This window comes from Bos taurus, chromosome 8 (genome assembly GCF_002263795.3).
Source record: "Bos taurus isolate L1 Dominette 01449 registration number 42190680 breed Hereford chromosome 8, ARS-UCD2.0, whole genome shotgun sequence".
NCBI classification, from domain to species: domain Eukaryota; kingdom Metazoa; phylum Chordata; class Mammalia; order Artiodactyla; family Bovidae; genus Bos; species Bos taurus.
Window position 1 is genome coordinate 63154019 of NC_037335.1, and position 27498 is coordinate 63181516.

At 42.6% G+C, this 27498-nt stretch overlaps 1 protein-coding gene across 4 annotated transcripts; it reads left to right on the top strand.

Moving 5' to 3' along the window:
* Positions 1–1338: 1338 nt before the first annotated feature.
* Positions 1339–25605, top strand: ANP32B (acidic nuclear phosphoprotein 32 family member B). Of its 4 annotated transcripts, none has more exons than XM_024995575.2 (7): positions 1339–1667; positions 11242–11391; positions 14366–14488; positions 19855–20044; positions 22732–22856; positions 24135–24210; positions 25076–25605. In XM_024995575.2, the coding sequence occupies exons 1-7, from the start codon at positions 1614–1616 to the stop codon at positions 25204–25206; spliced, it is 849 nt and encodes a 282-aa protein (XP_024851343.1). In that variant the 5' UTR covers positions 1339–1613; the 3' UTR covers positions 25207–25605.
* Positions 25606–27498: the final 1893 nt, after the last annotated feature.

The following is a 27498-nucleotide window of genomic DNA, read 5'->3' on the forward strand; positions in this document are numbered from 1 at the left end:
GACTTCCTGTGACATCCTGAAGAGCACTTCCCTCATTTCCCTCGCTCATAGAGATGTCTCTAAGGCTAACATTTTAAAGACTTAGGAAACAACATACTGGAAATTTTGTTTGTTTTCCATAATCCTTCTAAAATTTTTTTTGTTTTGGCATTTTAATGCATCTGATGTTTTAAAAATTGATAGTTTTGTTTGCCACTAAATGAATTTAGGTTAAAAGGAAGAGTGCAGTCTTTCTTAACATTAAGAAAAACTGAGGTTAACGCATAGAATTATGCTTTTCTCTATTCATAAGTTGTTCTCAATCTTGGAGGCCCTCGTCTATACTAGAATTAAGATGGTATCTGATCTGACAAATGACGTGTTTACTTATTTTAAGCGGAATGTAACCTTACATTACTTCCTGGAGGTCTGCAAAGCCGGCCTAGGGCTCTAACCCTGTCTCTCAGGGAGCTCTTGGAGGCAGCCCATTACAAAGGCTACCTGCCAAGCTTCCCCGAAATGGAGCCCATCAAGAATTCACACACCTCACAGGGGTGCCCTTAAAGATAAAAGTATTCGGGGAAACTCTGTAACTCCGAGGCTCCATTAGAAATGCTAATTGCTGCCTTCGTTAGCCTATATTTAAATGTTAGAAAACCCAGGGAGATCCTCCAGGACTGGGGGACTCTGCTCCTCTGTGGCTTGGGCAAGCGGCCCGGGCTACCCGCTCTCCGCCCGCCGCGAAGGTCGACTCCGCCCGGTGCCACGCGGTACAACACCGGACCGCAGCGCTCCTGTCGCCGACTGGGGTCTTCGCAGCACTTTCAGACCCATCCGCCCAAAGAGACGCGGGGGTCGGCCTGCTGGCCCCACACGGTGCGGAGGCGCGGAAGGAGAACCCGAAAGCCCTTGTCCCACGGTCTCTACACCTTTCCCGCCTTCGCGGGTGTCGGGCTGGCCTGGTCGAGTCTTCGAGGAAGAATTTGGTCTTAGGGACCCCCGAAGACGGGCAGTAATTTACTCCCCCCAGCCCTCCCAGCAGACGTCCAAGCGAGGGGGTGGAGACCTGCCTCCGGACGCGTGGAGGAGGGACCCCCACGGTCTCAACGCAGCGGCAGGCGGGGAAGCCCCCAGGCGGGTCTTACATCAGCCACCCCACGTACGATCGGAGGGCGGGAGTAAGTCGCTCCAGTCCCCGGGGCTGCGCCTTTCTCCCTCTCCCACCCCCAGCCTCCGCCCCTCCCGCCGCGCCTCTTCCCCGCCCCGTCCTTGGTGCACAGCGGCTGCCGAGCCGAGCGGCGCCGCGCGGGGCCGAGTCGAGCCGAGCAGCCACCGGCGCCGCGTCGCCGGTTTAAGCGCAGTGCGGGGCCGCGGCCGGGGGCGGCGGTAGTGAGACCAGAGCTGCGCTCCAGCCCCCTTTTCCCTCCATGGTTTCTCTCCGCTCCCGCGAGTAACTTGGCTCCGGGGGCTCCGCTCGCCTGCCCGTACGCCGCCCGCCACTCAGGACCGCGCCGTCGGCCTCTGCCTCGAGCAGACCCCTTCCGACGGCCCTCGCTGCGCAGGCTGGGACGCCTCTCCCCCCTCCGCCCCCGCCGCGGAAAGTTAAGTTTGAAGAGGGGGGAAGAGAGAGAAACATGGACATGAAGAGGAGGATCCACCTGGAGCTGAGGAACCGGACCCCGGCAGCTGTAAGCAGACCCCCTTCGGGCGCCCTCTCCCCCCGATGACTTGCATGTAATGGTGGCCACCTGCGGGGCCCGGACCGCGGGTTTGCCGGCCCCGGCGCGGGGAAGAGCGCAGCTCGCGGGCTCGGACGGGGAAGGCGGGCGGGCGATGAGGGGGGAGCGAGCGCGCGGGTATTAACTCTTTGGCGCCCGCGGGTGCCCGCGGCCGTCCGGGGAAGGCAGTGGGGTAGGGGAAAGCAAACTTTGAGCTCCTCGCCCGCCGGGGTCCTTTCCCTGAGGAGCGCGTGTGCGTGTGGCCGGCAGCGAGGGAGGGAGGAGGGGATTGTGTAACGCTGGGAGCCATGTTTGCAGCCTCCCGGGATGCGCGGCCGGGCGGAGGTCGGGCCTGCGGAGGAGCCGCGCGGCTAGCCGGAGCCGGGCCCGCTGCGGGCCATGTTGGGCTCCGCGCGCCCCAGGCCGGCGGGGGAAGGGGCTCGGGGTGGGGTGGGGGGCGGGGGAGGGTCTCCTTAGACCAGGCCTCGCGGTTGGCCCCGGCCGGACTCGGGCAGGGGCCGAAGGGCGAGTAGGGGGTTCTTCGCCTCTAAGGGGGACGGGAAGCCCCCTCGGGCGCCAGGGGGCTAGAGCGGGCGCGGCTGGGCGCGCGCGGAGCGGGGGAGGGGCGAGTCCGGGCGGCGTAGGTGGCGCAACCGCCGCCCCTCCCCGGGCTAAGTTTGAAAAAAGGACGCGGTTCCCGCCATTTTTCAAGCCTAAAAATAAAACTTTCTCCTCCATTTCTTTCGCTCCCCTTTCGCCCCCCGACCTTCCCCAGTCCCGGCCTCCCAAGGCGGGCGTCGCTCGGCCGGGCCGGCCGTTGTGGCGTAGACGGCTTCTCCCTCCCCCCGCGTCGCGGCGGCGGAGTTCGGGGGCCCCTGCCCGGGAGGCTGGCCCCTCGGTGTGGGCGGGCGGCGGCTCCTCGCGTCAGCCCGGGCGCGCCACAAGCCGACACAGCGCCATGTTGGCTAGCACTCGTCTCCCTCCGCCGCGTGAGCCAACATGCTGGCTCGGCCTGCCAGGCCCCGCTCGTCTGTCCCGGCGGTGGCTGTGGGCCGCCGCTCGCCGGGCCGAGTTTGCGGCTTGTTTGGCGCCCGCCTCGCCAGGGCTCGGCTCGTTCTGGCGGGAGCTGCGCGCTCCGGCGGCCGCCGACTCATCTCTTGGGCGCACTGCCGTCCCCTCCCCCCTTCTTAAAAGGGCAACGCCAGGCAGCCGCCTCCGCCCGAGTCGGGCCTCTAGTGGGGTACTGACGGGTTTGGGCTGGGCTCTCGGGCCGGGAGGCCTCTGCCTCCGCACGTGCTACAGGCTGTCGACCGAGGCCAGCACTCGCCTGCCGCGGCGGGTGGGCCTTTTAAGAACCGTCCTTCTTTTCCCCTGGTCTTCCTCGCGAACTAGAGCAGCTTCCTGCGGCCCTCGCCGGGGGGCCGCACCTCTGCCAAACCCCCTTTTCGGGTGAGTGGCGTCCTCTGTCCCCGGGGCAGCCCAAGGGGAGTCCTTCCATCTTCGCCCGGGCTGGCGATGGGCTCGCTTCGTGCAACCAGAGAGTTGTGGGTAACAAGTTGCCCACTTGTGGAAATTTGTCAACCCGGCCTTCCCTTGTGCGCACGAGGTTTTGAATCTCTGAGGTCCCTATAAATGAAGTGCGGGGTTGTGGCACCTCGTGGCCTCCCCACTCGTCCCTGGAGGACCTCGAGGGGTGAGCGTCTCGATTCGGTCCTCCGAGTTTTAAGGTTGAGGTTTGACCGCGGTCGTCCCTTCCGTCCATCAGTCAGACATTTTGTTTCGGCCACGTGCTAGTATACTGAACTGTTAAGCTTCTTCACACCGTAAACTTGCAGAGTTGTGATCTCATTTTGAGGCGTTGTTGATTTAAGACGTTTGAATTATTACTGCGTAGTTCCAAGTCAGTAGAATATGGAGGTATTTGATTTAGCCAAATTTTCCAAAAGAAAATACACAAGAATCTTCACAGTGCCTTAGAATGTAACATTTGAATTCTTCAAATGTGCATAAAGCACTATTAAAATACTCAGCTAAGAGCACCGTTGTTCCTTCTGGGAAACACAACTGGGTGGTTGTATATGGATTTTTTTGAATTTGAAATAACTACTGTTTTTTAAAATACATATACATGTGCACGTGTTAATTTCTCAAGAAATCAACTTAAGCCTTGCCCTTTTGTCAAAAACAGCCTAAAGTCGTGTGGCTATTTAACTTAAAAGGTTAGTCTGTCAGTTGCACTGTTCACATATCAGGTACTAAAGCCACAAGTGACTATTGGCTACTTTATTGGACTTAACTCTCCTACTGTAATCCACTGGTTTTATTAAATAAATACTTGTGTGCCAACAGTATGGCAGGGCCAGGAAAAGCAGTGTGAACGAGGCAGAGAGCAGCCCCTTCCCTCCTGAAGCCTCAGAACCGGGTGGGGCCCTCAGAACCGGGTGGGGCCTATTGCATTGTGCAAGTTAGGGGCCTTAGGGGAGTGTCTTGGGAGCTAACCAGGATTGTGGGGTAAGAATGGCTCCCCTAGGGACTTAAGGGAGACTGAGTAAGGCTTAGGTTTTTTAAAAACCTTTAGGTTTTTAAATTTTTTAAATTTAAAAATGTTTTGCACAAAAGCATCATCATTAAGGTAAGTGAGAAGTTACAAAATGGTTCTAAGTCAGCTAGTCACAGGGGCTCCATGTGTTGTGGAGCCAGCTGTTAGAGTGGGCTTGACCTCTGGGATCCTGTAGACTTTTCATCTGGGAAAAGAGGAAGTATCCTGTGTCTTGTAAACCTATTGGTATAAGACAAGAGGCTTTTAAATGCACAACAGTATATTCCTTGGTTGACCTTGATGTCATCGAGTGAGATAAAAGACTGAGGAGGGTAAGTGGAGTTTGATCTTCAGTGTTTTTGTTTGAAGATCAGATGAGCTTTTTTTTTCTGTGAGTACGGCTTGTTTTTATTTTTATTTATTTTTTATTTTAATTGGAGGCTAATTACAATATTGTATTGGTTTTGCCATACATCAACATGAATCCTGTTTTTATTTTTTTATTTGGAAGTTTGAAGAAGGCCCTGGTAACACTTTATCTTCTTGTGTTCTTTAAAATACATAAGACAGACCAAGAGAATAGGTTCCATTTCACCTGTTACTAACAGGTGTGCTATTTACCTAAGGGAGTGACTCATAAAGAAGTACATAATTAAGTTTTTTCTGAGTCCAAAACACCTCTTTATATCAGAAGTTTGTTCTCATAGTGGAAAAATGGCTTAAAATGGCATTATAAAGTAATCTTCAAAAAGAATAGTGATCACTATTTTAAAATACAGGCAAAGGGTAAGAATTATTTTATACAAAATATTGGTGTTGTCAGTTGTTTCATTGAGAGCAAATTGTTTAGCACTAGAACATACCAGGTACACCACAGAAATTGATGGTACTGTCAGATGTGGAAAGAGACACGTGCAGTAATGAGATACTGATACAGTCTGGATCTGGATCTGGAATTTAGATATATTCCAGAATAGGAGGAAAAAAAGTCTTTATGTGAGGCTGTCATTTTCCTATTATGCCAGACATGCCACTGTTACGAGCACCTCATTAACAATGAATCTAGGGACATCTGTCCTTGATGTTCCAGTCTCTTCAAAGTTAGAAAGTCATGCAGTTACCGTGGTTTACAGTCTGTGTGGTGGCCTGTATGCTAAACTGAGACATTTCATATTCCACAAATAAGCATAATTTTTCCTTAGTCCCAAGATACTGACAAAAATTTTTTTTTAAATACATAATGTGAGGGGACTTCCCTGATGATGGTCCAGTGGTTAATACTCCATGCTTCCAATGCAGGGAGCATGGGTTTGAACCCTGGTCAGGGAACTAAGATCCTGCATGCCACATGGCAGTGGCCTTTTAAAGAAGGAAAAAAAAATCTATAACACAGGAAAAACCTTTCCCCCAACTTTTGGCATTTATTGTGTCATGATTTTAAACTCAAGGGCTTATTCAGATTTGCTGCATGGCAGCCAATTGGGTTCTTTTTCTTGTATTAAATAGGATATATATTTCTTGTATTCTTTAGTTTACAGCTTCAGTGAATGAAAAATTAGATACAGATAAGCTAAAAAAAATAGTAGATATAGATTTAAAAAACTTAAAAAAAAAAAAAAAAACAGGAATCTCACAAACACCCATTCTACCACCAAGATATTCTGGTATAGTCCACAGGAAAAGTTTTTTCCGAACTTGGATCTTGCTATTAATGAATATAACACCTTGTTAAAGTATAGTAAACATCTGTCTTGCATTGTTAATGTCTGCATAGATCATAATTTAACCATCCTCATTAGGTGGTTAGAAAGTTTTTTGCTGTTTTAATTAGTATTGTAACAAACATTTTGTAATGTGAATCTCTGCCAAATTGCTTTTTAGAATGGTTCTCTTTTTTACCTCCCCACCAGTAGGATGAGTGTTTCTTTCCTTCATACAGGCAGTTTTGCCACTTAAACACATTTCAGTACTACTAATGTTCTATTGTCATTTAGCAGACATTCTTTTAAAATAGTAGCAGGGTGGAAGGTCTGAAGGTTGGTTAACTCAGAAAGATGGGAATTGTCAAGGATGGCAAGAGTTACTTTCCATGTGTTTGGATTATTTCACTCACTATAATAACCATTTATTTTCTAACTAAAATAATTGATAACTTAATGATCTTTAATTCTCCATATTGTCTTTTTCCCCTCTTATAACTGTTGTAACTGATAATTGGGGAAAGTCACTCCAAGAGTAGCTAGTTAGCTTGTTCAGTAAAGAACCAGCCTGCAGTGCAGGAGATGCGGGTTTGATCCCTTGGTCAGGAAGATCCCCTGGAGAAGGAATCGGCAACCCAGTCCAGTATTCTTGCTTGGGAAATCCCATGGACAGAGGAGCCTGGAGGGTTACAGTCCATGGGCTCCCAAGAGTCAGACACAACTTATCGACTAAACCACCACCAGCCAGGGAAATAGGAAATGAGACCAAGTGGACAAGATGAAAGGAAAATTCCTTGATCTCCTCTGTGGCTCCTAGCCCCGATCTCTGTAATTTGTCTACCATGTATTTCAAATTTTTCATGGGAAAACTAGAGTATCAGCTTTGCTGATAGCTACAGAAAACTAAAAAGTTGCATAGGAAATAGTTTGGATTTTTGTTTTTAGTTCTTAAGTGTTTATCTTAAATTCATGTTTGAGGAAAAAGAACTAATTTAGTTGGAAAATAAGGGATGAGGAAGAGTGAACTTGGCCCCCAAAGTTGTCATGTATCTTCAAGCAGAAGACCAAGTAACTGTGCCTTGGATCAAATAGTGGTAAGTGGTACACACAGATGTACAATTGCCTGCCAACATTCCCTCCTGGGAGGGTTTGGGACATGAGGAAAATTAGGGGTGTTTTCCCTTGATTCGAACCTCCCATTTATTCTCGGTCTATATCAGGAGGCAATGACGACATATGTCCCCCATCCTGTACACCCTCCCTTGTAAGGTATTCTGGATCCTGTCACACTCAGGAAGGACTTCAGGGAGAGGGAAGGCCTAGTTAATCTCATATGCTGCTGACATAATGCCTGAGAACAGACACCTTTTCCCCAAAGTCCTGTTTAGAACTTTAGGCTGGCTAGAAGGGTGCTTATGGCAGGCTTTCCAGGCCTGTCATCCTTGGGCACAGCCCTAAGTGAACCCTCCTTTGGTCTCTGCTTTCTGCAGTAATTTCCACTCTGCTGTGTGCTTTTTTGTGGCTCATCTTCTTGCTGTGACTCTGTACTTTGTTCTGGGGTTAACACATTTCTTTACTACATCCTTAGCCTTGCTGGAAAAGTTCAGGGACATGACTTCACTGCTGAGCCATACAGCCCTTCCCTGTACTCACCCCAATAAATTGTTTCCTCCTACTCATGGAGAAAATTAAAGGTCTCAGATATGTATTCCCTGACTTCTCACTCCCCACTTGTAAACTTACCAGCTCCTTTTCTTATCCTATCTCTTCTCCCTCCTCGAGAGAGTAGAATGACATCTCATTTTTAATACGTATCTTTTATGATTTGTTGTAAACAAATGAGTTTGTTTACTGATTACCTTTTTATGACTTGTCTGCTTTTTTGTCATTATTTCTTTTGCGGTATTTGGTTTTTTCCTCAGGGTAAAACCAATATGCTCAAGAAAAAGGTAACTATATGCATATACCTAGAATTTCCATATATCACAAAAGGTAACAGAAAAAGCTTGAGAGAGGTTGATTGTCATTTTAAGATAAAGAACTTGTAACTCAAAAGATTCTGATGTTTGTTTTTTCACCTAGCAATAGATTGTGAGGAGATAATCCTTATTACAAAAGAAATTTCACATAAAAAGATAGCATGACATTATTTATAATAGGGAAAGTTGGGTAACAGGTTCATTAGGGAGTATTGTAATTTATTTTACATCATACCTTTTAATTTCTTTAGACATTAAAAAGTATAGTTGTTAAGTAATACTGTTCCATGTTACTGTATTTAAAATATACAAAGACTGAAAAAAAAACCCAAAATATTAAGTGACAAATAACAACATGCTTTGCATGTGATTATGCCTATCATCAGAAAGTAGTTTCTTTCTATATCCAGGTTTCCTGTTTCATCCTTTCCTCAGTCCTCTACAATCCTGACACAAGTTCCTATGCCAGTTTTTCTGTGTTTGACTGTTGTAAATGCTCTTTCTCACATTGGAATATCCAGTTCAGTTGCTCAGTTGTGTCTGACTCTTTGCGATTCCATGAACCGCAGCACGCCAGGCCTCCCTGTCCATCACCAACTCCCAGAATATAATGATAACTAAAATAGGCATGACCCTGCCATCGTGATGCTTGATGAAATTTAAAATCTAGCACTGACTCTTTTTAACCTTAATTTTTTTTAATAGATCAATAATCTCATTGTAAAAGTGTTAGATAAGATTATGGAAAAGTTCCCAGGACAGTCACTTTTACTCTCCCTGAGAAGAATATAAGAAAGTGAATGTGTGACAGGTTACATAAATGAAAACATTTTATGTATTCATCCCCCAGTGTCTCCTGGAGATGTCTCTCCTTGATGGACAAATTATCTAATTTTTTTAATCCTCCCCCTTGCCCCAGTAGCTTCTTATGCCTTATTTTATAAGCCTTTCTACATTTTTGAAAGTAATGCTTCACATTTGGGTACTACTACTACTCATTCTTCTCAAGTTTCCTTTGCAGGATCCCCAGGATTCCATCCTTGGTTCTCTTCGTAGGAATTCCATCCTTCCACTAGTCTCTGCTCTGATGACTTCCAAATACAGAACTTAAACCTTGAACTCCAAATTATCCTGTCCAACTCCTTGGGGATACTTTGACCTGGACTTTTCATGAGAACCTTAAACTTGATATCCTTTGTAGTATTCATTACATACCTGCTCCCCTTCCCACGCCCAAAGCTCTTCCTTCCTATTTCCATCCAGTTGCATAGTTCCCATTTCTTTAAACCAGAACCTTAATTCCTCTCCATCTTCTTTCAGACCCAGCAGTTTGGTTTGCAGATTTGGACCACTTTAACATCTTTTTTTCCCTACCAGTTTCTTTTTCTTGATTCCTATTCTGCTGTTTGCTTCAGCAGACTTGTTCTCTTTTACTCTAATTAAAGCGGAATTTTACCAGTTGAGAAAAATGTCCAAGAGGTGATTTCACCCATGAGCTGGGAGGCAAAATGGCCATCTAAATTCCTCCTTATTTGGCTTTTGGCATATTGGTGTCATTCTGTATAACATTTTTGGATTCTCTGTCAGATATAGTCATAGAAAACCCCCAAATCAAGTGGAAATATTTAGTTATATTGCAGTATATTGCTTAGGTTGGTGGGTAGTTACAGTTGACTTTTTTTTTTTTTAATGATTTGTTGGTTTTCCTTTTTTTAATGCAAAAGAGAGACATGTTTGTAGAAGATTTAGTACAGACAGGAATAAAGTAAACCACAAAGGTCCTTGTCATTCTCCTACACCTTTTCCCAGAGGTTATTTTCTCAGCTTTCACTGTGGCTAAAGCACTACTTTCTACAACAGTTCTACTTCACCTTGAGGAAACTGAGGCACGGATAGGTTAAGTGACTTGCCTAAGGTCACAGAGGTTGTAAATGGCAGGGCTAGAAATTGACCCTAAAAAAAAAAAGAAAGAAATTGACCCTAAGCATCTGTCTCTGGTGCCTAGCTCTCCTCAGTTTACCTTAAGTTTTCAGATAGGCTAATTTTTATCAGAAGACGGAAGACTGTCCATAAAGAGAAAAGTGGAAGGAAGGGAAGAAAGAAAGAAAAAGATGTAATGGGCCTGTGTGCATCCTGAGAGCAAGACTTCTGAAGAGGAAGTAGAGTAGTAGCGAGTGAGAAGTTGTGGTGGTGTGGGTATCCCTGACTCTTAAATCTGTTTCCTTCTCTGTAATTGTGGGGGAGGGGGGCGGTATGGTGGTAAAAAGAGTAATGAGTTAATTCTCCATAAATGTTAGCAATTACTAGAGTAGTATCTTTGGATTTTATATGGGAGGATAAAGATACTAACTCCTATTTTCATTTTAGAGCTATCAGCATCTCATACATGTTTGATTACTCATTAATGCCATTAAATGTGTTAGGTTTACTGCAAGAATGCCTTTGGCAGTTAAAACTTATTTGCATCCGTGTAAATTTATCAAAACGTGTTTAAAACTGGGAAGTGTCAGTCAACCACAGAGCAAGAATGGCAATAGAGATTAGCATGGTAGATATTTACACAGTAGACTTTATTAAATCATCAGTATTCAGAATTTTCACATGTGATACTCTTGGATGGGTTTGAATTCTGAATTTCAGGAACTCTAAACGAGGAGATTTTGTGGCCTGAAAAAGGAATATAATAGCTAACTGTTCTCTTCCCTAGAAATAGCTTTTTTACATATAAAACAAAATGATCTTGGTTTTGAATTAAGAGCTCTTGCATCTTGGTCTTTTCCTAGTGTCAAGATAATCTTAGTAAGGATTAATGAGACCAGAGGTAGAAGTGTGTTAGTCCAGAAACCTGTAGCCACAATCTCTTAGTGACCTTGCTGGAAAAGTGAAGTTTTCTTCTCTTGTGTCAGTCTCCTGGGCCTTGTGGCCTAGAGGAGTTTATGGGTGGGATGGGCCTAGAAGAGGGGTGGGTATCTTCTCCTGCACTTGTAGTTAAAGCGCCTCTTGGAACAGACTTGGGAAAAGGACTAAGGGGTAGGGGGTATTGTGTCTTCACTTAACATCTTAAGAGCTGTAGTTTCTGTCTGGAAAGTAGAGTTAAAATCTTTATTTGTAACCATGGTGTGACATTTCACCCTTGATATCTATTAGAATATTGTTATTAAAGGCTTAATCATTTTTTTCATTATTTATAACTATGATCTGGGTCTAAGTAGAGGCTGCCCCTATATGTGAGTGATTTGTTGGGTATTTATGGTTGGAGGTTTTGCATTGTTCTTTGTTTTCTGTATGTTTCTGAAAGCTTTTCTTCCCTGCTTTGTCACCTACAGGTTCGAGAACTTGTTCTGGACAACTGCAAATCAAATGATGGAAAAATTGAGGGCTTAACAGCTGAATTTGTGAACTTAGAGTTCCTCAGTTTAATAAATGTAGGCTTGATTTCAGTTTCAAATCTTCCCAAACTACCTAAATTGAAAAAGGTAAGTGGTTTTTCTTTTAACAATAGAAGAGAACCATTCTGGGGAAGGGAAAAACAAACAATTCTATCTGTAAGGAAGCATTTAGTGTAGCAGAGAGCACATGGCCTTTGTAACTGGGCAGATCTGGAACTCAGCGTTCCATCCAGCTCTGTCATTTCCCTCATGGGTGAATCTTTCTCAGGTTATGTAATCTCTCTAAGACTCAGTTTCCTCACCCGTAAACTGGTGATACCACCTGATCTTGCGGAATTGCTATGATGTTTGGAAATAATACATGTTGGATGCTCAATAAATAGTTATGATGAATAATTTAGTACTCAATAATTGTTAAGGATTTGTTGCTGTAATGTAGCTACATTTTGTTCTTAGTATGCTCTGGTTTAGGAATCATGGGTTCCTCCTGCTTTTCATGTTTAATGTTGATTAAGGGAGGATTTAAGTATAGACCTTTCAGATTTGTAGCCTATGATATTTCAAATCCGTTATGTAATTCTTAATGACTAGGGAGTTTAAAATGTGTTGTGACTGACTGAGAATTCATTTAAACAAAACTGCTGTATTTCCCTTGGCTAGTTAATGGTCCATTGTTAGGGCTTTATTGGTCTAATTATAAACCAATCGCTATCCTCTCTAACACTGTCCACCCCCACCCCCAAACAGACACACACACCCATCCCTGCCACGCACCAAGAAAAAAAAAATTCTCAAGAAAAATGTTTTTTGTGTCTTGGCACGTTAACCTGTCACAAAGCCTCTGCCAGAACTGAAAGAAACTTAAGATCTTCTAGCCTTGTTTATAGGCACATACCCAGCAGTAGACCCAGACAGGTACAGTAATTTGCCTAAAGCCACCCACAGAAGTGGTTTAGTACTAGAGCCAAAACTAGAACCATAGCTCTTATTTGCTAACCCACTGCCTTTTCCATTACATATAAAAATGTGTGTGGTCTTGGCAGTGTTGCAGAATTCTCCACTGTTTACCTAATCTCTTTATTAGGGAGTTTAAGTTGAAGCTTCATCTAAGAAAGATACACATAGAAAACTGAAATGAAATTTAGGCAACAGATAGATAGGCTGTTCCTATTTGCTTGCTTGAATCTTGAGAGGGACTTGTTTTTTGGTTAAATACATGAATTAAAATCCAGAAGCGCTATGTGTTCTAAATGCTCAGGCAGTCCTCATGAGTTTCAGGGCAACTCTGCTATTAAAAAGAATTCTGTTATATTTAAATTTGTAAATTTCTTTTCTTTTTTCTGTTAGGTATCTACTTTAGAGGTTCAGGTGTAATCCATTTTTGCTTATGTAGGTTATCATGACATTGGAAACTCCGTAACTGATGGCATTTTAGCCTGTATCTACATAAACTTGATACTGGCAGGTCCCTACTGTGTGTTTTGTGTTCTCTTCTGCTTTCCTAGCACCCTGGTACATTTTCCTGAATTACTGTGGTCTCTGTACTGTCATACTTATTCAGAAAGTCACAAGAAGCAGGTTCTGAAAGAAATGTCACGCGTTTCCTAGATTACACATTGATTTCATTTCAAAATAAATATGCCACTGAATGTTTTGGCAGATTGCCTTGTTATCTCTCCTCCCTAAGATACTCATGTTGAAAGGTTGTGAATATTATATATGTCGATATTGTAACCAACCAAGAGAAATTTTAGGTATTTTACTGGACTGCCCATGAGAAGGGGGAAAAAATGTATTGAAATGTTGTATTTTTCTCTTCTGAAATGCTTAAAAACACCTAAACAGGCTTCTTGTCTTTTAAACTCTTTCTTTCGGTGAATATTTAAATTTTTAAGAGTTCTGCTCTGCATCGTGTACTTCATTTCATTGCATGTCAGACTAGATTACATAAATTTTTATTCTGTTCTAGGTGCCTAGCATAGGAAGGAGCACTGAAGCTAGGCTCCCTGTGCAAATCATAGGCTCACCACTGTAACAGCTGTGTGATCTTGGGCATGTTGCATAGTCTATTCTTGGTTCATTTTCCTCATCTGTAAATGGGGGTGATAATTCTACTTACCCATAGGGTGATTGTGAGATCAAATGAGTTCATGGATTTCTAGTTCTTCGAGCAATGCCGTAAGTACTTGGGTACTTAACACTTAAGTACTATGTCAGGATTAGATACAGTAACCATTGTTGTTGCTGGCAGTTAAAGTAGAATTGAAACCAGCTGTCTGGCCTCAGTTCTCTCATCTGCGAAATAAAGAGTTTGAATTAGATGCTCTCAACGGTCTTTACTTTTTCAGGCTCCAATTCCTTTCACTGTAATATTCCTTGGTGAAGGCTCATTCCTTCATTGGCATACCACTTACCACTCAACTTGACCTGCAGCAAAGAAATTAGAATTCTTGTAAAGGCTAGTGATAGATTCGTGTAAGAAGTGTCCTGTGGGGAACTGGTTTCCCCAGCCCTGAAGCTATTGCCCCATTCCCTTGCTTGAAGTCATGGAACTTCTTTAAGGACTTGTACCATTCCTGTAGCCTTCAGGGCAGCATTCCCTGGTGGCTTCCAGATGTAGAACCCCATGGCAAGTCAGCACTGAGCAGAAACAGATTAGGTTTCAAGTGGGCATCACAAATTTTGCTTGACACACAGAATAGCTGCTTAGAATGCACTTACCTTTCCTGGCACATATAGCGTATGTCAGCTTCTCAAAGAATTCTAATTTGTTTTGACCCACTTCTTAGGTTAGAAAATGTATTCACTGATGTTAGGGGCCAAACTGTTAAAATTGGCAGCTGATTAAGAAAATGCAACTCTCTCATCCTTACACATCTCTCCTTCCCTGAAGTGTTCCTAGGATCTATAATTTGGGTTTAATCAAACAAAATGAACATACATGCCCTAATAAAAAAGAGGTCATTGGTAAGTGTGTGAGAGCTGTATTTGTTATTTCTAACACTTTAATGATACCTGTTTCTCTGTGTGTTTGTGTGCTATGTGCATTTTCTCTTAACAGCTTGAGCTCAGTGATAATAGAATCTGTGGAGGTCTGGATATGTTAGCAGAAAAACTTCCAAATCTTACACATCTAAACTTAAGTGGAAATAAACTGAAAGATATCAGCACCCTGGAACCTTTGGTAAGTAATTGAGAATTTGGAAACCAGGACTTATTTGGTCATTTTCATTTTCATATTTCTTTATTGTGAGGGAAATAACTGGAAATAATAACTGAGAAGGTGGTGGTTTTTTAATAATACTTTGTATAAAAGGAGTCCAGAGTAAAAGATCAGAACCTTTAGTTACACGTGTTCCTGTGAGTTTGCTCTCCCTCCCTGTTTATGGTGGCCGCTAACTTCAAAGGGGAAGTCTTTTCTTTTTTGTTCTTTTTAAATGTCATATACTGACTATAGCCTTAAACATTTATCTTAAAAAATTTTCCCCAGACTGGCCAGGCTATTCTATACTTTTATAGAAACGGCTGTCTATATTGGGTTGGGCATCTGATTTGATGGAACAGGCCAAAGGCAGCTCCAGTGAGTTTTAGGTCTTCTGATTCACAATTTTGAGCTCCAGCTGGCTCACTCTTTGCATGGGAACCCCCAAATTCTCCTCCTCTTACATGCTGGGATTAACTATGGAAAGTTACATTTAAGTGCCAGTTGGGTTATAGACTTTGTTGTGTGACCTTGGGCAAGTTGCTTCTTCTCTCTGGGCCTCAGTTTCCTCCCTTATGAAACAGGAAGGATAGTGATCCCTGCCTTACTTATCTCACTTAGGAGTTCTGAGAATAAAATAAGGTAATGTACTTACTTTGTAAGTTGGGAAGCTGTGCTGATGGGGGTCTAGTTAAGTGGAAGTTGTAGTGACCAGAAAAGAGCTTATGAAGCAACGTTGGGGGCCTGTTGCTCTCCTTTGCTCCATGAATTTTGCCGCCCCCCCCCCCTTTTTCCCCCCCTGTTATAGGTACTCTCAGATACTTGGGCTCCTTCCTTTCTCACTAGTTCTGTTTTCTTCCCAGTTAATGGTGGGTGGGATAGCCCCACAGACTCTCTTCTTTTGATGCCACCTGGAAATTCCTATGATTTCAAGATTGTTAACTTGACTTTTTCCCCTAAACATGACATTCTGTTCACAGACGTAGAATTCAATTTTAATGAGACTGATGAAACTGACTTTTTTCATATCACCCAAGGAAGCCTGTGGCAGCTTTCCTTTTTTCTGTTTTACATAAAGTCAGTATTTCCATTGGACTTAACTTGCAGACATTAATTGGGAGAGGGGCTAGTCAGGAGATAGGAGCTGTCTTTCAGGATCCAGCAGAGCAGAACTCAAGAGGAAAAGGCATCCTTCTGCTGTCTCTTATCTTTTCTGACATGACAATATATTAAAATACTTGAACTTCTTATCATTTGCATAGAATATTGATATTTCAAGGGAAGATAAGAGTTAAATTATGACTTCCTTTAATGAAGATTTCCTGCTGGAACTAATAGTTTTTTTCTCTCCTAATAAGTAATTGAGGCTGTATTCCAGTGTAAATTTAATCACTGTTTACCAAGACCCTTGTTTTTATGTTTCGTTAAGTGGAGTGCATTTAGCTCATTTCTCATAAATGTTGGGAGCCTGTTGCTCACCTTTACTCCATGTTTTGCCCCTTTTTTCCTATTAGGTACACTCAGACACCTGGCCTTCTTCCTTTTTCACTGTTGTTTTCCTCCAAGTCAACATTTCTTGTGTATAAACAGACTTTTATTGCAGTTTTCCTTATTCAGAGATGTTAACATTTGCCCATTGTATCCTCATGTAATGCAGAGAAGAGAGGATGTCATTTTAGAAATGAGGAGACTGAGTTTAATTACACAGCAGCTTTAGAATAAATGGTGAGCAGGAATTCAAGTCCAAGGCCATTCTTTCTACTGCCCTTGGAACCTGTTCTCTTTTTAACGTATAAATTTACTCCATACCCCAAAAGACCTAAACTGGGAGTTCCAGTACTAAATAAGCTCTGATGGTCTCCCTTCGGTCCCATGGGCTATACTAAGCCTTTGTTGTGTGTTCAATGACAGCCCTGTCAATTCACAGTAACTGTAAGCACAGGAACCCTTTGTGTCTAGAACAGAGTACCAGGCCATACCTTTCCATGCTAGATCACTGGCCATTGCCTAATTCTCATGGCAACCTTAGTCATCTTTGATGTTTCATCAGAAGCTTTTGTCAGTGTCCTAGCATTCAGAGGCAGAGCAGAAACAAACGTTGCATAGGGATTGTTTGCACGAGTGTTCCTGACCTGATAAGTGATTTATATAGTGGGACCCTTTGGCAGTGAAAGTCTTAATCCCCTGAAACAGTGAAATATGAGAAATAATCATTATATAATATTTACCGTTGTTGGAAGATGTACTGTGTGCCATACACGGTAGTGGATGCTTTATGTATGTTATCCATGAATAATCTTCAACATTTCTACAAAATGGATTGAAATAACATGGCCCTCATTTTACACATGAGGAAGCTGAGGCTTAGGGGAAGCTGAATCCCTTGTCCAGAGTCACATACTTGGCCTGCCAGTGACAAAGCCATGGCACCGCACACCCAGGACTGTCTGGGGAAGGCAGAGCTCCTGCTATTCTCCTGAACTTGCTGTTCCAATTCCTGGGGGTGCTAGGTGGGTCTCCTGAAGTTATAACTTTAGGATAAATAAAACTGTAGGAGGAGGTGAAGGGGGGAAGTGTTGGGTCCATTTTAACTTCTGAAAGTATTCTTCAGTGGGGAAAACACCATCTCATCCTCATCAACCACATGCATTTTGAACACCGTCTACGTTGAGCCCAGTTCTTACAGTCAATGCAATGATTGTGAATGCCTCTGCTTACTACAGGGACATTAATCGAGAGACAAAGAAGGCATCAATTCAAACTTCCTTGGACACCTTTTTTAAGAGACCTGGGCCATCCAAACCATCCCCCAAAGCCCTTCTAAATTCTAAGAAGGCAAGCAAAATTATTGTTAATAAAATGTTTACTGTTTATTATGGCTAGCCTATTAGTTTTAGGCCAAATTTCTGAAATGGTAGAGTTGTGATTTTTTTTTTTTTTTAAGCAGTATTTACATATTACATTGGGATCCTGAATAATCTGTGTATAGTGTATTTGGGGTCTTAAAGCACAGTTTTAGCGCTTTAAAGTTCTAGAGTACTCCAGTTATTTGGGGTTTGTTGTTTATTTGCTTTCACTTCATTTTCTAGCATACTGTTCGGCACGTCCAAGTTATTCATAATGGTTCCGTTCTGATGAAGTAGCAAAAAATGTTATAGATTCAGAGTTTCAGAAACTGGAAAGCCTTGGAGGCCCTGTGTACTAGGCTAGTCAAAAGAGTTAGAAAACGGGCTTGGAGCACTGTTGAGCATGATCAGGAGTTGTATGTATTTTTGCACATCCATTCCTAGGAAATAATGTTGACCAATAAATGGCTCGTTCCTTTGAGCGAAGAATTTTATACTGAGCCTCTGTGGGAAAGCTACCAGATTTACTCATGGTTCTATCTTAAGGGGTATAGTGTCAACATATTTGTGAAGAGAAAAGTTTCCCCAGTTACCTGGTGTGGTATTTCAGCATTTTTTTCCTCTTTGGCAAGAAGTCATACCTGGACTTCTCGGGGTTGGGCTGTCCTATTCTGAAAGCTACATGACATAAAAGTCATTCTCCCTACAATCAGGACTGGGGACAGCTTTCTTAAGACTTTAGGTACTAACTTAGTAGCACAGTATTGGATCCACAAACTCTTGGATAACTGCACATTGGTGTTTTGAGGAATACATTTTCCTGTTGCTATAATAACCCGGTTCCGTGTTCCCTGCCTGGCTCTGTGTTCCCAAGGGCTGTTCAGTGAGAATAAAGCCAGTGTGGGAACCTTTTTGATAAGGAATATGAAGGTTTGTGGGTGCAGGGGTCAGCAACCCTTGCCTCTACAGGACCAGGTAGTAGATCTTCTAGGCTTTGTAGGCCATATAGTGTCACAGCTTCTCCACTTTGCCATTGTAGCACAAAAGAAGCCATACGTAATACATAAACAAGTGAGCATGGCTGTGTTCCAGTAAAACTTAGTTTACAAACACAAGAAGCAGGCCAGAGTGGGTCAGCCAACTGTCATTTGCCAAGGTCGGCTTTAGAGCAAAGATTTTTAAGTCATTTTGTAACTCCCAGCAATTACCCAGATACTTCAAGTCCTGAAGACAGAGTTTTGTTTCATTTCTGTATCTTCCCAGGTGCCTGTGAACGTTGAAGTAGATTTCCCTGTAAAGCATCAGTCTTTAAACAGCATTTATTTTTTTGCAACTTACTTCATAAAAAGATCCTCTTAGTAATATTTAGAGAATGCCAACCTTTTTGTATTGACTCAGAACCATTGAAAAGTTAAGTTTATGAATCCATATATCCGTGTTCCCCACCCCCACTCCCTATTTTAAAAGGCACCGAGCCACATAGCCGTTTACATTTTGTGTTCACTCTTTATCATCTGCTCCCTCGTTTCCTCCCTGGGAGGGTCTGTTGTCACTTTCTGTTGCTATCTGCTTACTTGCCTGTAATACTACCTCTGCCCTCCCGATCTCTTAATTCACCCTTAATCAAAACTTAATAGACCTGGTATTGAAATACTAGTACACTGAGGTAATAAATGATCTGAGTAGAATACACAGATATTTTCCTATCAGTTTGGCTGCTCAGAAAACTTCTTGGGCCAAGTTTTTAGATCTTAACTATTTTAGATAATGAAACAGGTTTCAAACAAATGAAGTATTGCAACAAAACTTTAAGGTATGGTAAAATCAGAAGAATTTTGTATCAGGAAGGTCTGGTAATAGCATCAGTCTTTGCCCCCAAAACTAAAAAAGAAGAAAAGAGTGTAAAGTCTCTTTTACTTTCGAAGTTTCAACCCTGAGTTCCCCTTGTTTTACCCCAGCTTGCATTGACTCCTGTCTTCCAGAAAATACTTATATCCCCACACCTTGTACTTTACTTTGTTCCATTCTCAAGTGTTTCGCATCTGTGTCCCTAAGTAGAAATGTCAAGGACCTTGATGCTGACTGAATTGATATGACTGAAAAAAATATTTCCCCTATTTTCCTACCACCCCAAAAGCACTGATTGCTTGATAACCCAGCATGGTCTTATTGGTCATTTGATTACTCAAGTCTCTGATTTGTCTCATACTGTAAAAAGATCCACCTTTAATATTTAAAATTCATATTTCTTAAGATTATTCATTCATAGTGCCAAAAGGAAACAGTTCTCTGAGAGGATAGAGGTAGAAGGGAAAGACTAGTTAAAAATCTAGTGACCAGTCATAAAGATTGCGATGGACTTGAGATGTTTTCCTGTGTACAAGGCTGAATAGGTAGTAGCTTATTGAATTCAGAGCCTAGAATTTTACCATTTTAGGAGATGGTTTTTGTTGCTTATGTTCCTTTGGTTTAGGAGGTATGTTTCTTGATCCTTTTCTTCAGAAAAAGTTGGAATGTCTGAAGAGCCTGGATCTGTTTAACTGTGAGGTTACTAACCTGAATGACTACCGAGAGAGTGTCTTCAAGCTCCTGCCCCAGCTGACCTATCTGGATGGCTATGACCGAGAGGATCGTGAAGCCCCAGATTCAGATGCCGAGGTGGATGGTGTGGATGAAGAAGAGGATGATGAAGGTGAGTGGGCACTGAATGCTCTTGCTATCAAGAAAAATAATCCATGCAAGTAGGCCTTCTGTTAAATTTGGGGTTCTTAGGACGTTGAATCTGCCTGCAATGCAGGAGATCCAGGTTTGATCTCTGGGTCGGGAAGATCCCCTGGAGAAGGAAATGGCAACCCACTCCAGTATTCTTGCCTGGAGTATCCCATGGACAGAGGAGCCTGGCAGGCTACAGTCCATGGTATTGCAAGAGTTGGACATGCTTAGTGACTAAACTACCAGGACCTTGAAGTCTTCAAACGATTCAAAATAGACAATGGTTTATTAGCTAATTAGTTTTGAATTTGGAGCCTAGAGTTCATAAACTGTGCTCCGACCCATTGAAGTCGTTTATGGTTTACTAAAAGGACCATTGCCTCAAGTCTCTTGCCTTTCTCCTAGCAGTTCCCCTTTCTTGACTACTGCCTATTTATCCTTACCATCTCACCTTTGTCAGCACTTCCGGGAACCATTTTGTGATGCTGGAGTTCCTGTGTGTGCCCGAGCATTCCCTCGCTTACCTTTCTCATAGCACTTGTTACTCTGCCATTCTTGTCTGTTCTGACTTTGCTATGATTATCTTCTTATCTCTTTATTCACAGGCCCTTGCACTTAGTGGGTATTTGGTACATGATTTTTGCATTCAAATATAAATATCTTCGCTACTTTTGATATATGGCTGCTGCTGCTGCTAAGTCGCCTCAGTCGTGTCCGACTCTGTGCGACCCCATAAGACGGCAGCCCACCAAGCTCCCCGGTCCCTGGGATCCTCCAGGCAAGAACACTGGAGTGGGTTGGCCATTTCCTTCTCCAATGCATGAAAGTGAAAAGTGAAAGTGAAGTCGCTCAGTCGTGTCCGACTCTTAGCGACCCCATGGACTGCAGCCTACCAGGCTCCTCCATCCATGGAATTTCCCAGGCAAGAGTACTGGAGTGGGGTGCCATCGCCTTCTCCATTGATATATGAGTTTTAAAAGGTAATGATTTGAAAGCACTGTATGTTGAATTCCATTTTCTCTTTAATAAAGGAAATAATCTCTGGCTATAACATGGAATTAGAATATACTTTTTACTTTAGACATTTGATCAAGGTTTTTTCATCCTGTTACCTTTAAGAATCTTAATATATTTTCTACCCAAACTAATCCTGCTTAGCTTGTGCTTTCCTTACACAGTGACTTATTTAGTAAGAGTCACTCTTAGGATAAAGGTTTTTCACCTGAGAGGCTTAGAGGAAGCAGAGCTATTAGTTATCACATCAGTCAGCGTGAAGAAAATTTACTTTCCTAGAATTCCTCATGTTGCTGGAATTTGCAGTATTACTATATTTGAAATATTATTTTTGATATCTCTTTAAAGATAGAAGTTTATAAGGCAGAAATAATCAAGAAAAGTGAAGAACACCATCAGGAACCTTGGTTACAATCAGTAGCATAGTATTCTGGAAACATTTTACAGTTTTGTTTTGCAGCAGATTTGAGACAAGGCACAAAGAATGGGATGTTAGATGGTAAAGTGAATAGGATGCTGAATAGGATGCTTCATCTTGTTCCAGATGTTCATTTCACTTAGTCCCTTCACTGCTGGCTGTCCATTTCTCTTACAAATCAGTCTGGTTATCTATTTAAGTTCACCTTAAATGGGTAGAGCAGCCACTTGTGTGCAGAAACCTGACGAGTAAAAGGCAGTTCTTAAGAGCAGGATCAGTCAGGTGAGTATTTGAGAGTTTCCTGCATGCCAGGCTGTAGGAAATAGTTTTAAGAAAAAATAAACATGGTTCCTGTCCCCTTGGAGCTTACTGTCTACTAAGAAGAGAAATGTTAAGTAATCGTAACTAAATAAATAATCATAAGTGAGCAAATGTGTGGTAATGGAGAAGGACCCAGGTACTTGTGTGTGAGCATATGAGCTGAGATTGTGGGTCTGGCCTGAGGAAGTGATGTTTAACTGAGACTTGAAGGCTGAGCCAGTGTTAGTCATAGAGGAAGGAAAGGGAAGAGGCAGGAGAAAGCACAGTGAGCTCCAGGACCTGGAGAGGTAAGAACTGCTTGACTAGGGGCCTGCACCAAATGTGGTAAAGATACAGGACACAGGTGCCTGGCCACCACCACTGTCCCCGTCGTGGAGTTGTTACGGGTGTTCTCCAGGTTCCTGATTTGCACAGCTGGTTTGTGGTGAAACGGGTTAACGCCAGAGAAGGAGGTTGGTGAGGGTATTTTGGTTGTTTGGGGGTTTTGTGACTTTGTACTATGGAGAATTTGAGACATAGACAAAGGTAGAAATAACAGTAAAACTATTAGGTTCCCATTACTGAGTTTCAGCTGTGATTGGCTCATACCTGATCTTATTTTATACACATGCACTCCTACCCACTTCTCCCCTTCCTTATTTTGAAGCAAATTCTAGACACTGTATCATTTCATCAGTAAGTATTATAATGTACATAGGACTCCTGGCCTCTGGATTTTATTTATCTCAGGTCAGAAGAACTGAGCCTTAGCAGCTTTTGAGGAAGGGAGGTGACTGTGGTTCATGGTTTTTTCCCTGATATCGGTGTGGCCCAGCATTTGTCCATGGGCCAACCCGAAGCTCCCTGCCACCTCAGTAGGTATACCTTATGAGACACACAGGGTTTTTGATGTGTTCCTTTTGGACTGTTTTCAGAAGGAGAAGATGAGGATAAGGAGGAGGATGAAGATGGTGAGGAAGAAGAGTTTGATGATGAAGAGGATGACGATGAAGACGAAGATGTAGAAGGGGAGGAGGATGAAGATGAAGTCAGTGGGGAGGTCAGTGCACCTCCTGGCTGCCCTGCTTCCCTCTTGTAATTAAAGTATGGATTGTTTGAAAAAGAAAAGTCTTCTGAAGAAATTAGTATACTTGTAAATAGACTAATAGTGGTCTGACTAATTTAGCTTTTGTCCCCCTTTTAGTAAGTATTAATACTAAATGGAATGCTTATGAATGCTAAACTAGACAGTGCTTGGCTCTGCAGAGTATGTTTTGACCCTTTAACTTTGGGAGGCAGTAACAAGTTGAGTATTCATTCGTTAGGGTGAGAAAGCTGGGAACATTGAGAACTGATGAGATGTCCTTCCTTTTGTTGTATTGAAATGAAAGGTATCTTTACCAAGTCTAAATTTCTTGTATATCCAGCTTAATGAAATAAGTACATTACGTACCTTCTGTGATAAACAGTTAAGGATGCAAAGTTGAGTAAAAATGTGGTCATACTCTGAAGGAGCAGAGAAGGGGGTCTAATTTATGGGACACGTAGTAATAATAGAATCTCTGAGGAGCTGAAGAAGAAGCCATAGCTATCCTTCTAACCATAGAAGGATAGGAGAAAGGAGTGACTTTAATCCTAATGAGGATTTGTAAAAACAGGCCAAGAAAATTAGATGTCATTAAAAAAAAAAAAAAAGTTCTTTTATAGTACAAATATAAGACTGAGCATTTGTATAATCTTGTAGGTAGCTAATGAAATTAAGTTTCTGAATGAAGCATTTTATTTAAAAAGGTGGGGTGGGGGGTTGGATATAGAAATATTTGTCCAGGGACTTCCCTGGTGGTCCAGTGGTTAAGAATCCACCTGCCAATGCAGAGAACATGGGTTCAGTTCCTGGTCTGGGAAGATCCCATATACCTGGGAGCAACTAAGCCTCTGCGCCATAACTACTGAAGCCTACAGGCTCTGGAGCTCGTGCCCCACAAGAGAAGCCACTCGGTGAGAAACCCAGTGCACCGCAACTGGAGAAGAAAAGAAATCTCTGTCCAAACCTGCTTTGAAGTTGAAGGTTTTAAAATTAATTCTGGAGTTATCCATTGTAAGTTGTATACTAATGAAACATCTGGCAAATACTTCTGAAAAGCAGTTTTTAAAGAAAATTTTTAATTAAGCCCATTAAAGAAAAACCAGCAGCTCTCAGTATCTTAAATAGATAAAAGTAACATTACAGTTTTCTCCTTGAATGAACTGTTAAGTTTATTGACAATTCTTATTTTTCTTTGTACTTCTTAGCTGGGCAGAATTAATCTAATAATGGTATGCTGTTTAACATTTTTAGGAAGAAGAATTTGGACATGATGGAGAAGTTGATGAAGATGATGAAGATGAGGATGAAGACGAAGATGAAGATGAAGGTGGGTTAAGGCATGCACTTTGGTCCCCCTCAGTTAAAGATCAAGGGAAGTGTTCATTAATACAGAATTTGAAATCATGGAGAAGAAAATAAAATACCTTTGGCCCTAGTGGTCTTCAGAGGCACGGATAAAAGGCCTGTTTGTGTGTGTGTGTGTGGCTCATCCCCTGCTCTACAGCAGGGGGATGTGTAATGCCTGTGTGAGGGAAGGAGGCCCTGGCCTCACTCCCCGCATGTTGTGTTTTTAGACCCTGTCATTTGTGTTACTGTTAGGCATGAGATGCCTATGTTCAGAATAATTGGAGTGTAATCTTTGCAGGATAGATAAATAGCACCGTTCCAGTTTTCCTTTCCCCACCACAATTAAAACCAAAGAAACCCTTGTTTGTTAAAAAGTAGATTTTAACACTTGTGTAAGTTTCAGAGCGCTGGATTGTTTGCTGTGCTTTCTGTGAGTTTATACTTTTCCAGCAGCATCTTCGCTCTGTGCCTGTTTCAGAACTAAATTTACTTTGGATATAGCAGTGATCAGTGCCTGGTCTCTGCCTCCAGGGAGATTTTTAAAACACAGTGCAGATTTAGTTAACTTCATAAAAGTAATCATGAATTTACTAGTTGAAAAGACAGAACAATATGAAAGTCTCTGTGTCTCAAATACCTGGAGTCTAAGAAATCACTTAAAAGTGAATATGAACTACAGTTTGAGTCTTGCCATATTCTAGGCTAAGTACTTTGCACTGGTTCACTTAGTCCTCAGAATAACCCTATGGAGTCAATGCCGTTGGCCCCATTTTACTAGTGAGAAAATAGGCTTAAGGAGCTCATCTGCTAACCATTAAATTCATTGTTGTTGCTTCCATTTGCAGCAGTTAGGCACACTAGACATATGCCTTTCCAAATGTCTCAAAGTGAATTTTTTTCTCATACAGAAGAGGAAGAAAGCGGGAAAGGTGAAAAGAGGAAGAGAGAAACAGATGATGAAGGAGAAGATGATTAATAAGACCCCAATAACCTGCAAAAAAAAGAACTGTTCAGTATTGGTTGGACTGCTGACGTGGATTTGGTAGCTTTTTTTTTTTTTTTAAAGGAAAAAAAAAAAAAGGTAGCTGTGATACAAACCCCAGGACACCCACCCACCCAAAGAGCCAAAGAATAGTTCCTGTGACATTCCACCTTTCTCCATTTAGTCCCTCTTGGAAATCCACCACCAAGCTTGGGGACTTCACCCCAACAAAATTGTAAGCATTTGTTAGGTTTTTGTGTAAGACTTGCTGTAGCGTGGATAGCTGTGATTGGTGAGTCAACTGTCCGTGGCTACCAGTTACACCAAGATTGTAACAGCATTTTTACTTTCTGTACAACAAAGAAGCTTTGTAAATAAAATCTTAACATTTTGGGTCTGTTTTTTCATGCTTTTCTTTTCAAAGACACTTTTTTACATTAGGACATTGTGACAACTGGCAAAAAAATATTTTTAAGAATTTAAGTGAAATAAACACATTGCTCTTTGATAAAGCCTAGTTGTATGCTTACATTTGTAAATTAAGACTTTGTAAGCCTGTGTTAAAACACTAAAGAACTGGTTTCTTGGTGTTTTTTTTTATTAGTGGTTGTTGAGAAATACACAAGTGTGTAGGATCTTTGAGCATTTAAACCTAATCCTCGATGACTGTGGGAGTTAATGAGGTAGACTTCTGAAAAATAATGTTTGAAATTCAGTGCTGTGGAACCCCTGAAAGGCAGTAAAAAATCATGTTAGGTTCAAATAATAGATGAATTAAGGAAAGGAGGGTCATGTAACGGAGAAGAGTCCCAGGAGATCTGAATTGTAGTTCTGGCTCTGCTGCTGGTTTCCTGTGTGACCTTGTGTTGCCCTCTGGATTACCTCCCAGTCTATAAAATCGAGGGGGTGTGACCAAATGGCTTCTCGAAGTCTTTTGCAGCACTGATGGTCTCTGACCCTCACTGACAGGAAGGTCTGAAGGAAAAAACGAGCTTTGTGCTAAGGCTGAAACACGTAGGGATTGACTGACAGGTGAACGGAGTACGGTTTGTTACCAAGACAGGCGTGCTGAGGAGGAGTGACATGTGAAAAGCTTGGCCCGGGAGTGGGTAGGCACTGCCTGAGGTCAGCTCGGCGGCTTTTTTTTTTTTTTTTTGCAGAAAGATGGAAATTTGGTCTCTTACAGATCTTAAAAGGATTTGGGGGAGGAGTAAAATACTCTGCAGTCTGTATGCAGTGGTTCAATACACGTGTGACTGTGTTTGTCAATGATTTTTGTAGTGGAAGGAATATCTGAGGATTGTTTTGGTAACTCTTACCTGTAAGCTACTGGATGAGTGGGTTTTTACACAAGTAAAAGCAATGTTAAAGATTGGAACCTGATCTGAATTAGGTCTAGCAAAAGTTACATAGTGTCAGTGGAGCCCCCTGATACTGGGAAAGATTGAAGGCAGGAAGAGCAGGGGGCAACAGAGGATGAGATAGTTGAATGGCATCACCGACTAAATGGACATGAGTTTGAGCAAGCTCCCAGGGATGGTGAAGGACAGGGAAGCCTGGCATGCTGTAGTCCATGGGATCACAAAGAACTGTACATGACTGAGTGACTGAACAACAACTAGGCTTTAGAGTGGAAGTTGCTTTTTACAAAGGAATGTTAGGAAAATTAATTTCCAATTTGACATATTTTCCCCAACACAAGGTCTTAATCAGTGCCCTTTGGCACACCTTCAATACATTATAAAGTGATTTGTACAACCTACGCGTCCTTAGGTTTTGCATATATTGTCAAATAACAAACAGTAACTTCGGATGATTTTGTTTCCTGCTTTTTTCAAGTTTATAGAACTTTTTGGTATCTTCCAAGCTCCTGGGATATGCCAGGCTCTCCCTGGCTGGGCAAGAGGGAGGGGGTTGGGATGGAGACAAGCCAGTCCTTGGATGCTCACCAGAAATGTAAAGAAGAGAAGACACACGGGAGTGATACTTACCAAGACCTAGAACAGGTGGTACCGTAAGAGGGTAATTCAGAGGTAGGAAGGGCAGCTTTAAACTGGGAAGATTTGTATTCGAGCCACACACGCGGTTATGAGTGACTTTAGAAATACGAATGGAGAAAGGAGGGAAGAATGATGGACAGAGGTCACGGGTAGGGAGTTATGTATGCTTGGGTTCAAATAGGCAAGTTTGAGTAGAGAATGAGGAAGAAGAGAGGAATGGCAGGTGAGACAGGAGCAGTGATTTGGGACCTTATCCCAGGGGGGCTTGAACGGCAGAGCTTTTCTG